The sequence below is a fragment of the Narcine bancroftii genome, chromosome 3, assembly GCF_036971445.1.
Source record: "Narcine bancroftii isolate sNarBan1 chromosome 3, sNarBan1.hap1, whole genome shotgun sequence".
Classification (NCBI taxonomy): Eukaryota; Metazoa; Chordata; class Chondrichthyes; order Torpediniformes; family Narcinidae; genus Narcine; species Narcine bancroftii.
This window is the reverse complement of record NC_091471.1, coordinates 157,510,432-157,524,744: the sequence shown is the minus strand read 5'-3', so window position 1 is coordinate 157,524,744 and position 14,313 is coordinate 157,510,432. Positions and strand designations below refer to the sequence as shown.

Sequence of the window (14,313 nt, the reverse complement as noted above, 5' to 3'; positions counted from 1 at the left end):
AGGAAGACGAGCAGGATTAGAGAGGAGAGGGATGAGTACATGATAGAGGGAGCTAGATGGGGGAAGCAGGAAGAGTGGAATTGGAATTGGAAGACAGAGGGAACCAGGCAGAACAGACACGGTGTGTTGGGGGGGGGTGGGGATGTGGGGATGTAGAAAAAAAATATTAAAAGGCAGATGGAGTCAAGGGAATGGGGGGGTGTTAAAGTGGAGACAGTTGCTAAGGAATGAAGCAAGAACAAATGAAGGAGTAATAGTGGCTTGATGGCAATAGTGGGGGTTGGGGATATGGTGGGATGGGTGCATGGAGATGGGCAAGTGAAGCAGAAAGAAACTTGGGTTGAAGGGGCTCGGGATGCAGGCTGTGTGTGAATGGATGAGAGGGAAGGAGAAAGGGACTGCGAAGGAAAAACCAATAACTTGAAATTATTAGAGAATTCAACTGAAAACTGATAATGGGGATACTATAGTGGAATTAAAGAAACACTGGATATGTTGAACTATTTTTCATCCTACTAGGATAGCATATTGCACATGACAAAAAAATTAATATTGAATCAAACATGGACTCAAAATAAATATAAGCAAAGTTACAGAAATGGACAATAATATTCACTCCAGTAACATCATGTGCTTTGAAAAAAAGCAGATAAGAGCAAAGCATGATTTAGGCTACAATCGTCCATAATTTAAACAATGTTGGAACTTATATATCCAAATCTCACACTAGTCTAAAAGCTTATCAGCATTAATTTGGTTTGTGTCAGTCAGTAGAACTGAAAGAACTGGATTGAAATTTTTAAAGCATTGACTGATACAGGAGAATGCCCAAGAATTCAGTTAGAGTTCCAAAAGTATTTGATAAAGTCTACAAAATTGATTAATTTGCAAAAAGATGGTACAGATAATGGGAAATCACAACCGCCTATGTTGGGGTTGGTGCTTTTCATCACATTTATGAAAATCTTAGATGATGGGACATATCTAAGCATGATTCCAGAAAGATGAATGCCATTGCAATCAGAATAGACACAAGGAATCAGAAATATCTATAAATTAATACAATGGACTTTCATTGGGCAATGTGAGCTATCCCTTTTGGACCCAAAAATGAGAGAACCTGGCTGTACAAATAGCAAAGTTCGTGCTGGAGGTTCAAATAGATCTGGGAATCCAGGTATACAATCGGTTAAAATTTTTCCACAATTCCTTTTGCAAGATCATGGAAGAAGAAAATTGACCAAGGAAAAAGAGAATGATGCAATAAGAGGAAAGCAAGTTGAAAGGAAAAATGAATAATGACATATGGAAGTAAAAAGGAATTATGTTCCATTATTCATACTTCACGTTTACAATGGCGTGTATCCAATGTGTGAAGCAATAACATTTGTACTGAAAGGAAACTGAAAGTAAACAGCAGAAACTATCCCATCACTGCATAATATTTTAAGAATATTTCCACACAAAAATAAATCACAAGTACTTACAGCCTGGCCATACACTGCTTCGTTGGGTTTCCCACTGCCATCCAAACCTCCATGAACATAAGAAGAGGTCCTACCATAAAACCTGGAGGCAAGATTATTGTAAAGTAAAACAAACCAATAATAACATTCAATTAAACAGCATTCAGAGAACAAGTTTGATGTACAGTTTCCATAAAAGCTCCATTAACTCTGCAATGTATGATTTCATATTCAAGTAGGAGGTGATACGCCCCCAAAATAGGAGTGCATAAATCATCACAAAAATTATAAGCGTTAGGCACAGGTTAGCTCAATATCATTCTTTTGCATCAGATATTTGACTCCACCAAAACTAAACAGATTAAATCATTCTATATCAGATTTATGTTTTAGGTGTGGATATGAGATTGGATGTTTTTGCATTCAACTTGGCAGTTGTGCTAAAGTTAAATATTTTTAGTTGGAAGTCGCTAACTTTTTGAAAGGATTACAGGGGTTAAGTTCCCACAGGATGCGATGCTATTTTTATTGAGCAATATTAAGATTATAAGACCAAATTAAAATTAACTATGTATCAAATTGAATTGGTACAAATTGCTTTAGCAGTTTCTAGGAAATGCATAGCAATATCATGGAAGACAGGTATAGATTTAGGCTTGGAAAGATGGCATGCAGAACTTCGTTGCTGTATACCACTTATAGCTTACAAAACAAATTTCATGTATTTTGGAAAATATGGTGCCCATATTTACAAAGTGTGGGTTGGTATGACTCTGAAGATCTCATTTATTGGTAACATCCAATCTTAGACTTTATGATATAAATCCTCTATTCCCTTGGTATTCTCCAGTCCTTTTTCTATTTTTCTTTCTAGGGGTTGGGAGGGGGAGAGGATGTGGGACGGTCAGGATTTATACACCACATGTATAACTTTTTGAAATAACTTTTGAATGAAATGTAATTATTATTGCAGTTTAAAATTTGTAAAGAGAATATTAAAAAAAGGTGTGTCCAGTCCCTGTCTGAACTAGCATTCTTCAATAAACCTGCTTCCACTGCCAGTGATTCCACCTTGGAGCTATCCTAACTCATCAGGAACAGCTCTCCTCCCTTGAACCTTCATGAGCCAAATAACAGTGCAGCTTCAACATACTGTAGATGCTGCAAGTCATAAATGAAACAAAATGCTGGAAAACTAAAACATGACAACAATGAGGAAGTGTACAGGAGGGAGGTAGATCAGCTAGCTGAGTGGTGTCACAACAAACTTGCATTCAACATTAGCAAAACCATGGAGATGATTGTGAACTTCAGGAGGAACTTAGGAGAACACTAACCAGGCCTTTACGAGGGATGGAGAGGGTCAAGAACTTCAAATTCTTGGGTGTCAACATCTCTGAGGATCTGTCCTGGAGTCTCCACGTCAATGCAATCATGAAGAAGACTCACGAGAGGCTCCTCCTTTGTGATGAGTTTCAGTATGTCAGAAGACTTGCGAAAACTTCTACAGATATACCGTGGAGAGTATTCTGGCTGGTTGCATTACTTTCTGGTACAGGGGTGCCAACGTTCAGGATGAGATAAACTCCAGAGGTCTGTTAACTCAGCCGACGTCATGAATACCAGTCTTCACTTCATTGATGACATCAACAAGAGAAGGTGTCTTAAGAAAACAGCTATCCTCAAGGGTCGTCATCACTTACACCATCCATGCCCTCTTCACCATGCTGCCATCGGGAAAAAGGTACAGGTGCCTGAAGATGAGCACTCAGCTGCACAAGGATAGCTTCTTCCCCTGTCATCCGATTTCTGAATGAACCATTGACACTACCTTACTTTATTTTTTCCTTGCACTATTTTTATTTCTTTGGTAATGCGGTGTACATAAATATTTGCACTGTGACACTGCCTCAAAACAACGCATTCCATGACAATAAATTATGATTCTGATATTTCCTTCACGTTTTATTTTTTGTTCTTTATGAAGGCCAGAGAAGCAATCATATATTCCTGTGAAACACACAAGCCTGTAGACACTGTGAGTGTAGTAAAAATACAGAGATGCTGGAGGAACTCAGCTAGTCTCGCAGTATCCATAGGAGGTAAAGATTCAGGCCTGAGCCCCTCAAGGTTCAAGGTAAAAAAAAAGACAGGTGTCTTCATGGAAGGTTGGGCAAAAAGAGGAAGAATAGGAGAGAGGGAAAAGGAAAGAAAGAGCTAGAGGACAGGAGAAACTGAGAAGATTTGGTTTGTGGGGGGGGGGGGGGGGGGGGGTGTTGCCAGTTGGGATTCCAACAGAAACCAGAGAAGTTGATGTTACTGCCATCTGGTTGGACAGTGCCCAGATAAAATAAAAGGTGTTTTTCAGGTGGTCTCAGTCTGGCAGTGCATGAGTCTATGGACAGACATGTCAGCAAGGGAATGGGGTGAGTAATTAAAATGGGTGACTACTGGGAGATCCATGCTATTGCAGCAGACAGAGCAGAAGTGATCGACAAAACATCTCCCAGCCTGCATTCAGTCTCTCCAATGTAGAAAAGACCACAATGGGAACACTGGATGCAGTGATGATCCCCAAGATTCACAAGTGGTGTTGCTTCACTTGGCCTTCCGCCCCCTTGGCCTTCCGCCCCCTTGGCCTTCCGCCCCCTTGGCCTTCCGCCCCCTTGGCCTTCCGCCCCCTTGGCCTTCCGCCCCCTTGGCCTTCCGCCCCCTTGGCCTTCCGCCCCCTTGGCCTTCCGCCCCCTTGGCCTTCCGCCCCCTTGGCCTTCCGCCCCCTTGGCCTTCCGCCCCCTTGGCCTTCCGCCCCCTTGGCCTTCCGCCCCCTTGGCCTTCCGCCCCCTTGGCCTTCCGCCCCCTTGGCCTTCCGCCCCCTTGGCCTTCCGCCCCCTTGGCCTTCCGCCCCCTTGGCCTTCCGCCCCCTCATATCTGTATCTATCCATCACCTGCAAGCCTGTGCTTTTCCCCTTTCTCCCCTCCCCTACCTTCTTTCAGGAACTCAGACTCATTTAAGTCTTTGTTCATTATTTATTACTGAATATTTTCTGTACTTGCACTGTTTGCTTACCTTCCTTTCTTTCGTATACATTTTTTCTTCTTGAATACAATTTAAAATTACCTGTCATTAGAAATTCTGCCTGGCCCATGAGAAAAAGAATACGAGTTATGTGATGTCATGTATGTATTTTGGCAATAAATTTGAATTTAGAGTGTTTGTCTTTTTTTTTGCATTCTTGATGAATGATCTTGGCCCAAAACATCGATTACCTATTGCTTTCCATGGAAATTTAATGGTCAGCCTCGACTTGGTGGGACCTCTCACCAGGTATAACGTGACAAGGAACTTGAACAAGAAAAAAAAAAAAAATTGCAAATCCTAACAAAAGCAAGTGCTAGAAGCATTTGTCATTACTGGGAGAGAAGCAGAGTCAACATTTCAGGTCTGCTGTGCTCACAAGATTTTCTGATTTTGCCTCTCTTCTGTACAATTTGGCTTCAAAGGTGCATCCCAAAATAAAACTTTACATTGAAGCACCAAAGAGTTATCAGTATCCCTCAATACCACAGGTAGATATGAAGACCTGGATAGGGAGAAGTGAGAGGCAGACTCTTATGGACCACATTAACAAGCTCTGGGGACAAGAGTCTGCAAATGCTGGAATACAAAATGAAACACGATCTGATGGAGGAACTCAGTGGGTCGAGCAGCATCCATAGGAAAAAATAATAGTTGTCATTTCAAGCTAAATCTCCATCGCAGCAGCATCGGTGGGAGTTCCTCCAGCAGATTGTGTTCAGTTTCAAAGCTTGGGAGTTTTGGAAGCTTAAACATATTTGCAAACAGAATGCAGGAGATCATAAATGGAGGAGAATTGGTTTAACAAGGATGATGGGGCTGGGATACCTAAAGAGGTAGGCAAAAATCGGGTGGATTGAAATCAAAGTTGAGAAGTTAAAAAACCCATTAGGCCGTAGTGACAGATTAAGTTAGATTTTATATTGTACAATAGATAAGTTTTAAAGGAGATAGATTGTGGGGTTTTTAGTTAAGTTACACACAGATACAAACACTTCAAAACAGATCTAATTTAAAATGCCAGAGCTCTGCTCAAGTCAGATAGTCCAGACTATCTGATGCCTTTGCAGAAACTTTGAAGAATGCTTATAAGACTTCACAAATAGGTGTTAATTGGACATGCTGTGGAGGAATGGATTATTGTTTTGGAAAGAAACAGATGAACGGACTGGAAGATTAGGTCCAGTGCCACAGTCTGTCTGAAGTTTACGGTTTTAAGTGGATCATGTGGTTTTCTCACAGAGAGAGAGAGAGAGAGAGAGAGAGAGAGAGAGAGAGAGAGAGAGAGAGAGAGAGAGAGAGAGAGAGAGAGAGAGAGAGAATTCAGTTCTATAGTTCAGCGGCTGGGACTGGAACATGACAAGCTGGCAAGCTTGTGCAAAAACCCCATTTGGAAGATGGGTTGAGAGGTCTTAGTTCAGCCTGGTCAAAGCCCTTGTGGTCCATACAAGATGAGATGGTTGGCTGTATAATGTTTCACTTGAAATAAGTGAAACAAAAAGGAACTCTGTGGTGACCTGAAAGAAAAAGGTCATCATCTGGAAAACCCTGATGGGGCAAGTTTATTCAGTAAGATACAAAAGTGGATGATCGGAAGGAATCAGTTTGTGTCCAACGAGCAACAAATCTCTCTCTAAAAACTGACAAGTACCTTCCTGAGGTAACCATTTACCTTTCAAGCACGAAAGCCTGGTGAAATTCATAAATGCTAAATTCTGTGCACAATACAAGAATTGCCTGATACCAGTGAACTTGGAGGAGTGAGAATGGACTGTGAATCAAATAACTTTTCTGAACTTAGACACACATTACATACATGTGTGCTTAGAATTAGAAGGGGGCTAAGTTAGGTTAGTTAAGTTAATAATGATAAGTTAAAAGTTTGATCCTGTTTTCATGTTTAAAGATAATTAAAAGCAACTTTTGTTTAAGTTATTTGTCTTGGTGAATTTCTATGGCTGTTGGTTTTTGGGGTCCTCTGGGCTCATTACAAACATTCAACAAGCTCATTTCTATTCAGCAGCACATGTTTTTTTAATATACAAACCCAACATCAATTGTTCCCCTAAATATCCAAAACCCATCCATCTTCTAAGTAATTTATGTAGTCCAATTATAAACAGTCTCATTTATGGAAGGTGCAAGATAGGAACCTGGATTCTGTGAACTTTGAAACTAGCAAATCTGAATGAGGCACAAAGAAACCAAGTAAAATAGGACTGCTTTGGAAAAGTTCCTCTTTTGTTGAAGATAAAGATGGACCAAGCAAGAGAAATAAAGAACAGGCTCATATCATTCAATCAGGCAGACACTTTTGCACAAAGCAGCTCTACAAACAACACCAGAAGCTAATAAAAGGACATGTTTGTCAACAAATCACAGAAACCATTTTTTCCAAAGAACAGAACATTTGAGTATCAACTAGAATGTCTTATTATTGGAGGTACATTTTCTCAGGTATTTAAATTAATTTTAAATTGAAGCCATGGGGAACCTCTATTTTCTGCAACATTTTGTCAGTAGCTGGATGAGCATTTAAATTACCAAGAAATACCAGGTACAGACCAAGTGCTGGTAAATGGGATTCACATCCATGGATGGAGAATAACAAAAAGGTTTATGTTAAACAATACTACCACCCAAAATTCTGGTTCACTGCTGGAACCATAGAATTCTGCAGAACAAACAGTTGTGATGCACTGCAAAGATACAGCAATGACAGCAGTAGTTCTTTTGGTCAAGTGTAAATATACCATTATTACAAAGGAATTACTACACGAAGGCTTCTGCAAATGGGAGTAGCACATAATTCTAATCAACAATGAAATGAAAGGTCATATTCTAACTTTCAGAACTGCCCTCCAAAATAAGCTTATTATAGGATATTGTTAAACTATCACTGAATTGTAAACCATATAGAGTGAAACTATGCAGAGAACAACCCTTTCCCCTCCACCCCTCTCCATCTATTGCAGTTCCTAGCAATAACATTGTCTTCATCTTAGTTTTGCTTGGTCAGGAAAAGCCTGATTTAGTCACACAAAGTTTTCCAGTTGACTTACACTGAGAAACTACATAATAATTCAGCCCCAAAACAAATGCTCATGGAAGAAACAAATAACAGTCATGAATTGCATGTTTGTGAACTCATTTTACATTTAGATACTCCCCAAGATTCTGCAAGACATATACATCAATATGTAAGATGCCTGATAGACAAAGATTTTAAACTGACGCAATGTTCACAGCAGAAATCAAAAGGAAAACAAAATACAAAGGCTGTCAATCAGTGATAAGAGCCAGATCAAAAAAGGCACTTGTGAAACTTCACAGAGAGTAGTTTACATGGACATTAATAGCATTGAAATGCAAGCTAAGTCCTGGAAACATGGAGCTCTCAACCACTATTACTCAAATTAGGTATTGTCAAATGGGCAGATTGATGACAATAAAATCTCTAGCTTTGGCAAAAATGCCTCACCAACAGAAGCATTGTACACAAAATTCCAATGATAGCTAGAATTGCATTGTAGCAATGAAGCTGATTTTCATGTTCAATGTTAACAAACAAGTTAAAAAGATCCAAACTCTGATGAAACAGAGTTGAACATGCAACTGCATGGACTCTGGCATTCAGCTTTACACAAAATGTCATTTGCAACTGTTCAGACAAGACAAATTATTTTGGACTTCAAAATGAATACCTGTGCAAGAAATCTGGTGCCTTGTTCAGCAAAGTATAGTACTGCCTCACAAACTCCCGCCCGACAAGCAGGGGACTTGGCTTCTCCATCACCATTTCTTTGGTACACAATGACGCCTACTGAAGGAGAATGGAAAGGTGTTAATTGAACGTGATTATTGCCACATTTCCCCATTCCACAGAGTCAAAAAGAGAATCAGAGGTAAAGAAAGCTTGGCCTCACAGATGCAAAATACTCCAGTCTGAAATGCTTTAACTTAAACAGAACAAAAAACATCAACCAAATTGTAAGGGTGAAACATACACTAATCAATTGTCAAGCAAACAAATACAATTTACTCAAAAAACTGTACAAGAGGAGACATTCTACTGCAGCAACTCCCAACAATGCTATATTCAGATAATAGCATGTAATAAATGGCAAGTAGTTGTAAATAAGGAGCATAAAATCTATGAGGCACAATATTCTTAGATGATCCTCTCAGATGTAGAGAAATTGTTTCAACTCAATTCCTCTATCTCCAGGGTGACCAATGAGCCAAAGATCAAGATTCCATTCATCATCATGTCAAGAAAATACACAAAATCTTTTTTTCCTTTGTTCGCCCTGTAAAAGCACAAACAGGTGCCACTTACCCATTTCGCTCCCAAAATAAGAGTTCTCTCAGAGTATCTACGGATCCTGCCTCTTCCTGCAGTCCTGTAATCTCCGTAGCCACATGACCTACTGTTCAATCCAGCAGTGATGCTCAAGGCATCCAAGTCATCCTGCTTGGTCAACTTGGGTACACAGGAAGTACTTTATGACTCGCAAATGGGTAGCTGAAATGTTGCCACCATGTATAATGCTCCTCCTTGATTCGCAATAGTCACACCTCAGTTGAAATGGTTTTTGGCAAGCTCTAAATCTACACTTAGTGGACACACTGAGACACCAATATCAAGCATGTGAACAGAATAGCCGACACATTAGAGTCAACAAGATTAATTTAGCTTGGGAGAGAATGTTTACTTTAAAAAAAAATAAGTGCACTAAAAGTAAGGTAGTGTATTTGGTTCATTGATTATTCAGGAATCTGATAGCAGCGGAGAAGAAGCTGTCTTTGTGCCACTGAGTGCTCGTTTTTAGGCTCCTGTATCCAAGAGGGCATGGCCTGGGTGGTGGTCTTTGAGGATAGTGGCTACTTTTTAAAAAAAAGACACCACCTGTGATGTCGCAGGCCGAACTAACAACCCTCTGGAGTTTATTCTTGACCTGAGAGTTGGCACCTCTGTACCAGTGCAACCAGCCAGATGGTCTCCATGGTACATGTAGTTTACAAGAGTCTTCAGTGACATATCGAACCACAGCAGATACCTCACAAAGTATAGCAGCTGGCAAGTCTTCTTTGCGATTGCATCATCGTAGAGGCTCCAGGAAAGATCCTTGGATATGCTGACACTCAGAAATTTGAAGTTCTTGACCCTCTTGACTACTGAGCCCTCTATGAGGACTGGATTATGTTCCCCTGACTTCCTCCTGAAGTCCACAATCATCTCATTGGTTTTGCTGATATTCAGCATGTTTGTTGTCATTACACCATTCAACGAGCTGATCAATCTCCTTCCTCATTGCAGATTGTGATTCCCCTGACAACTGTGGTGTTATCGGCAAACTTGTAGATGGCATTGGAATTGTGCCTGGCCACAAAGACGTGTAAAACAAGTAGAGCAGTGGTGTGCCTGTGTGGATGATCAGTGAGGAGATGTTGTTTCCAGTTCGTGCTGACTGTGGTCTTCGTTGAGAAGGTCAAGGATCCAATTGCAGAGTGGGGTACAGAAGCCTAGAGTCAAGCTTCTTGACTAGTACTGAGGGAATAATGGTATTGAAGGCCGAGCTGTTGTCAATGAAGAGCAGCCATATGTATGAATTGCTGTTTTTGAGGTGACCCAGAGCTGAGTGGCAAGCCAGCAATATTGCATCTGCTAGATGAATTGCATTGGGTCCAGTGTTAATTCTGGTCATGACCAGCCTCTCAAGTAACTTCATCACAGTAAAAGTTAGTGCTACAAGGCGGTAGTCATTGAGGCAGCCCATGCTAATCTTCTTGGGTACCGGGATGATGAATGCCCTTGTGAAGCTGGTGGGAACTTGACTGCTACAATGAAAATTTGAAAATGTCCAGAAACACTCCAGTTAAGTGGTTGGTGCCAGATTTTCAGTACCTTGCCAGGTACACCATCAGGGAGGGCCTGATGTCCTGCGAGGGTTCAGCCTCTTGAATCATGTTCAGACGTCACCCTCAGACTTAATGTTGAAGGATGGTGCTCCAGAGGCTGATATAGAACTTTTGTTTTGCAGGTGTTGAATCCAAGGCTCATTCTTTTGCATGCTTCAGCAAACAAATTGACAATGACTCAGAGTTCAGCATCCAAGTTTGGATATATACATGCAAAACCAACTGCAGCTCATTGTGATTGAGATGATCTTGACATTGGAGTGGCAGTGTTGCAGTTTCAGGTTTTCACATTTCTTTCATAGGCTAGATGCTCTCAAGCAGAAAATTTGTTGGAGGAGGGATACTCCTCCAACAAATCACAACAGCCAGAAGGAAGTGATATTGCTGCTTTGCTGAACACAAATCTATGAGACCATATATTCTGTAGCCCAGACTGTAGGAAACTAAGATCTCTCCAGCAGCAGCATATTTAGCTTTAGTTCTTCTTTTAATTAAAAAAAAAATCAGAAAACTGAAGGCTCCACAAGTTTAAATCATTTGAATTATACAATCCTAGATAAAGTGTGGACTGGACTAGCCAGTCCTTGGTTATCAGCAACAAAATTGCTAGAATGCTTCTCTTTTCAAAATGCACTCCAATGACCATTGATGTCCTCACTCTTCAAATATCTCTTTGCCAAATCTACTGGCAGGTAATGGAAACTGGAGCCAGCATCCAGAACATCAAAACAATAAATCATTGTCAATCGAGATTATATAAAACAGAATAATGTGGCTGGGACACATCTGCATTTCCTAGGGATTCCTCGTTTGCTATTAAGGATTATGCTTCCATTCCAAATCCATGGATAGATGAGGCTCACATGGAACTCAGATACTAGCACCTATAGATCAGGAGGAGCTTGGTGAGGTACGCAAGTTCAGAAAGTGATGCACTCCATTAGTCTGTGTGCTAACACTTGGCTTGAGGTTCTTAGTTCCAACTCAAATCCTCCTTCTGATGGAGTCATGAGCCAGAGACAGTGGTACTGTTGCATTTTTTCCCCAAAGATGTAAGTACATTCGTGAATCTTTTCCTCTATCCACTGGCAATTTCTCACTATGACAGAGATTAGAAGAGCCTTTCAGGAATCTTGCACCAGACATGTAAATATGCCCTGCCATAAAGAGCCACTCAGTGTAAATGGGGCCTGAATGTTGAGGATACTGGCTCCAGTTTGCATACCCTACCAGTGGATTTGGCAAAAAGATGGGTTGCCCGTTGCCTTGGGTCTGGGTTAGCTTGTTACCTTTCTTGATGCCTGCTATTGCAGGCCCAAAAGGTATGCCTGAATCGTGAAGTATTAAACATTTGCAGCCTTACCAAGAAAAAAATCAGCGCACTGAAAAATGTAACCTAGTGTAGTGTAAATCTTTAATATACAAACCGCAGTTGTTTGATAAGTGGACGTAAGAATCAAACAAGCTCCACAAAAAATTACTTCACTAACATCTGCCTTTAACCCATACAAAACGTTAATCCAATTTCCATCGTGTGGAGCATGAAAAACTAAAAATAAGACCTGTGAGAATTTGACACCAGCCTGTTATAGAATTTAACAAAAGTCCTGCAATGAACCAAGAATTCGACCCATCCTGCTAACTCTAAAATGGAGTTTTCAAAAAATTATTCATTGTTCTTTCAAACGTTACTATCAAATTCGCTTTCATCCTTCCAGAAAACGCAATTCAGACCGCAAAGCAGAGTTAAAACAATCAGCAGGTCCTCTCTGTCCGTTACTTTCAACCAATGCTCGAAAATTATAGAAATTCCAACAAAGTTATTCGTTTTCTATAATTTTATTAATTCTCGCGTTAACCATCAATGAACTGTTGTTATTCCAGTCCTTTTACTTCAAATCCTTTATCGCCGATAGATAAATGGACTGGGACATTTCTCGGTCAGAAACAGGCGGCACTGCTCCATATGCCTCTCCTTCTTCCCCCACGCCATCCATCAGTTCGCATCACCATCTCCCTCGTGTTTATCAACCTTGCTCTAGGCCGACCGCTGTTTTCGGCTTCCCCCGATTCCTCGGGGTAGGAACGAATCACACACTCGACCTGCGGTTTTATTGCCCGTGATCAAGCTCTGTCGGTGGGAGAACGTCGTCGCCGGCAAGTTCCCGCCTTATCGAATCTGCATCTCGAAATACCGGGCTCAGAAACAGGTTGAGGCCGGGACATCGAGCCCGGGGAAAGCAGGCTGTTTGGAGCCCAGCCCCGGCCACACTCCCGCCTCATAGCCACTCGGCACCCAACTGAAGGCCGAAGGCCCACCCGGCCTCCCGTGGAGCTGGACAGGGCAGCCGGAACCACGCCGGCCCCGGTCCCCAAGCCCTGGCGTTGCGCACCATCACACCGCGGGTCTCGGCCTCCGGCATGGGCACAGGCGAGTAGCCGACCCCCCTTTCGCGGCGGCTGAACCAGCCAGACTCGAACAGCCTCCCATCCCCAAGCTCGAGTACCTGCGTGATCGAATACGACGCGACTGACCGACCAAGAGCCACTCCGGGAGGCCGCCGTTACCGCGTGCGTCACCAAAAAGGTCCGGGCTGTGTCTCCGCGAACACTCCGGGCTGCGCGGTGTCCCTGCGTATCCGGTCCCAGTTTAATGTGCTACGACGAATACATCCCCGACCGACTGGGTTACCCTGCATCCAGTTCCCTGACGTGCTTCTCAAGACTGGATCTTGGGAGTTGACCGCTTCCCTGGCGGAGCCAAATCCTGAGAGGTGTTGACATGCCAGCTGATTGTTGTTATGGTGACAGCAACAAAGAATGGCCTCCATGGCCATCAGCAGGAATGGTCTGCAAACATATCACCGACCACCTTCTGTAGAACATGGCTCTGCAGGCTGTAGCAGGTCAGAGACCCAACCAAAACTGCCCATGGCAACTCTGGTGAAAGTGACTGTGGAGACAATAGCCCTTCTTCCCAGGGGTGGCCTTGATCATATGGTGTAGCTGAAAACAGATCCAGGATGCAGAATTGACAACATCTGAGGCCCTGTGGACCATTGATAACTTCAGAACTGCCAGCAGCATAAAACCAGAATATCTGAGACCCTGGATACAGTTCAGAGATTTTAATTAACAATGAGCTGAAAGCCTTGTAATGGAATGTTAATAAGATCTATGTTTAAAAATGGGGAATAAGATTAGGTAGTTTAGGTCACGTTTCAAAAACAGAAGCAGGAGGGAGATAAAAGCTGCAGCAGTCAGTGAAAGGCTGGCAAAGTGAAAAGACTGCTGAAAACCCCATTGCAAGACAAGTTTTGGGTTCTGAGTTCAGCCTGTTCAAAATCTCTGTGGTGGCTGCTTGTGGTGTTTCTCCTGAAATAGGTGAAAGAAAACACTTTGCAGCAACCTGGAAGAAAGTGTGTTTCTTTGGAAAGACACTTTGGTTGCTGATTGAAGGATATCAGTTTGCATGTCCAACAAGCAATGAACATTTCTCTGTACCCATTAAAAATCTTCCTGACTGGTAACAACTTAAAGTACCAGAGCATGTTGAACATAATGACTGTATAACTATGTGTGCAAACTGCCTGATACCAGTGAACTTGGAGAAATGAACAGTAAATGACTGCACAGTGAAAAAGAACCATCTTGAACACACACATGCGCGTGCACACTTGCTTAGGATTAGAAGGGGTTAAGTAACTTAATAGTGAGTGATAAGTTAAACATTGATCTTATTATTCTGTATTAAGAAAATAAAACCAATTTTGTTTAAGTAGCCACTGTCTTGGTGAATTTTGCTGCTGGTTTTTGAGTCTTTAGTGCTCGTAACAAGTGGGGGTTCAT

At 41.8% G+C, this 14,313-nt stretch overlaps 1 protein-coding gene across 3 annotated transcripts in view; it reads right to left on the bottom strand.

Moving 5' to 3' along the window:
- g3bp2a (G3BP stress granule assembly factor 2a) overlaps positions 1–13,083 on the bottom strand; it is a 47,301-nt gene extending 34,218 nt beyond the window's left edge. For 2 of the 3 annotated variants that reach the window (XM_069925532.1, XM_069925535.1), the window contains exons 1-3: positions 12,972–13,083; positions 8,247–8,365; positions 1,488–1,569 (exon numbers count right to left, since the gene is read on the bottom strand). In XM_069925532.1, coding sequence (XP_069781633.1) covers positions 1,488–1,569; positions 8,247–8,341 — 177 coding nt within the window. In that variant the 5' untranslated portion in view covers positions 8,342–8,365; positions 12,972–13,083. The remainder of the gene's footprint in view (positions 1–1,487; positions 1,570–8,246; positions 8,366–12,971) is intronic. The other variant, XM_069925534.1, reaches the window with a different exon arrangement.
- Positions 13,084–14,313: the final 1,230 nt, after the last annotated feature.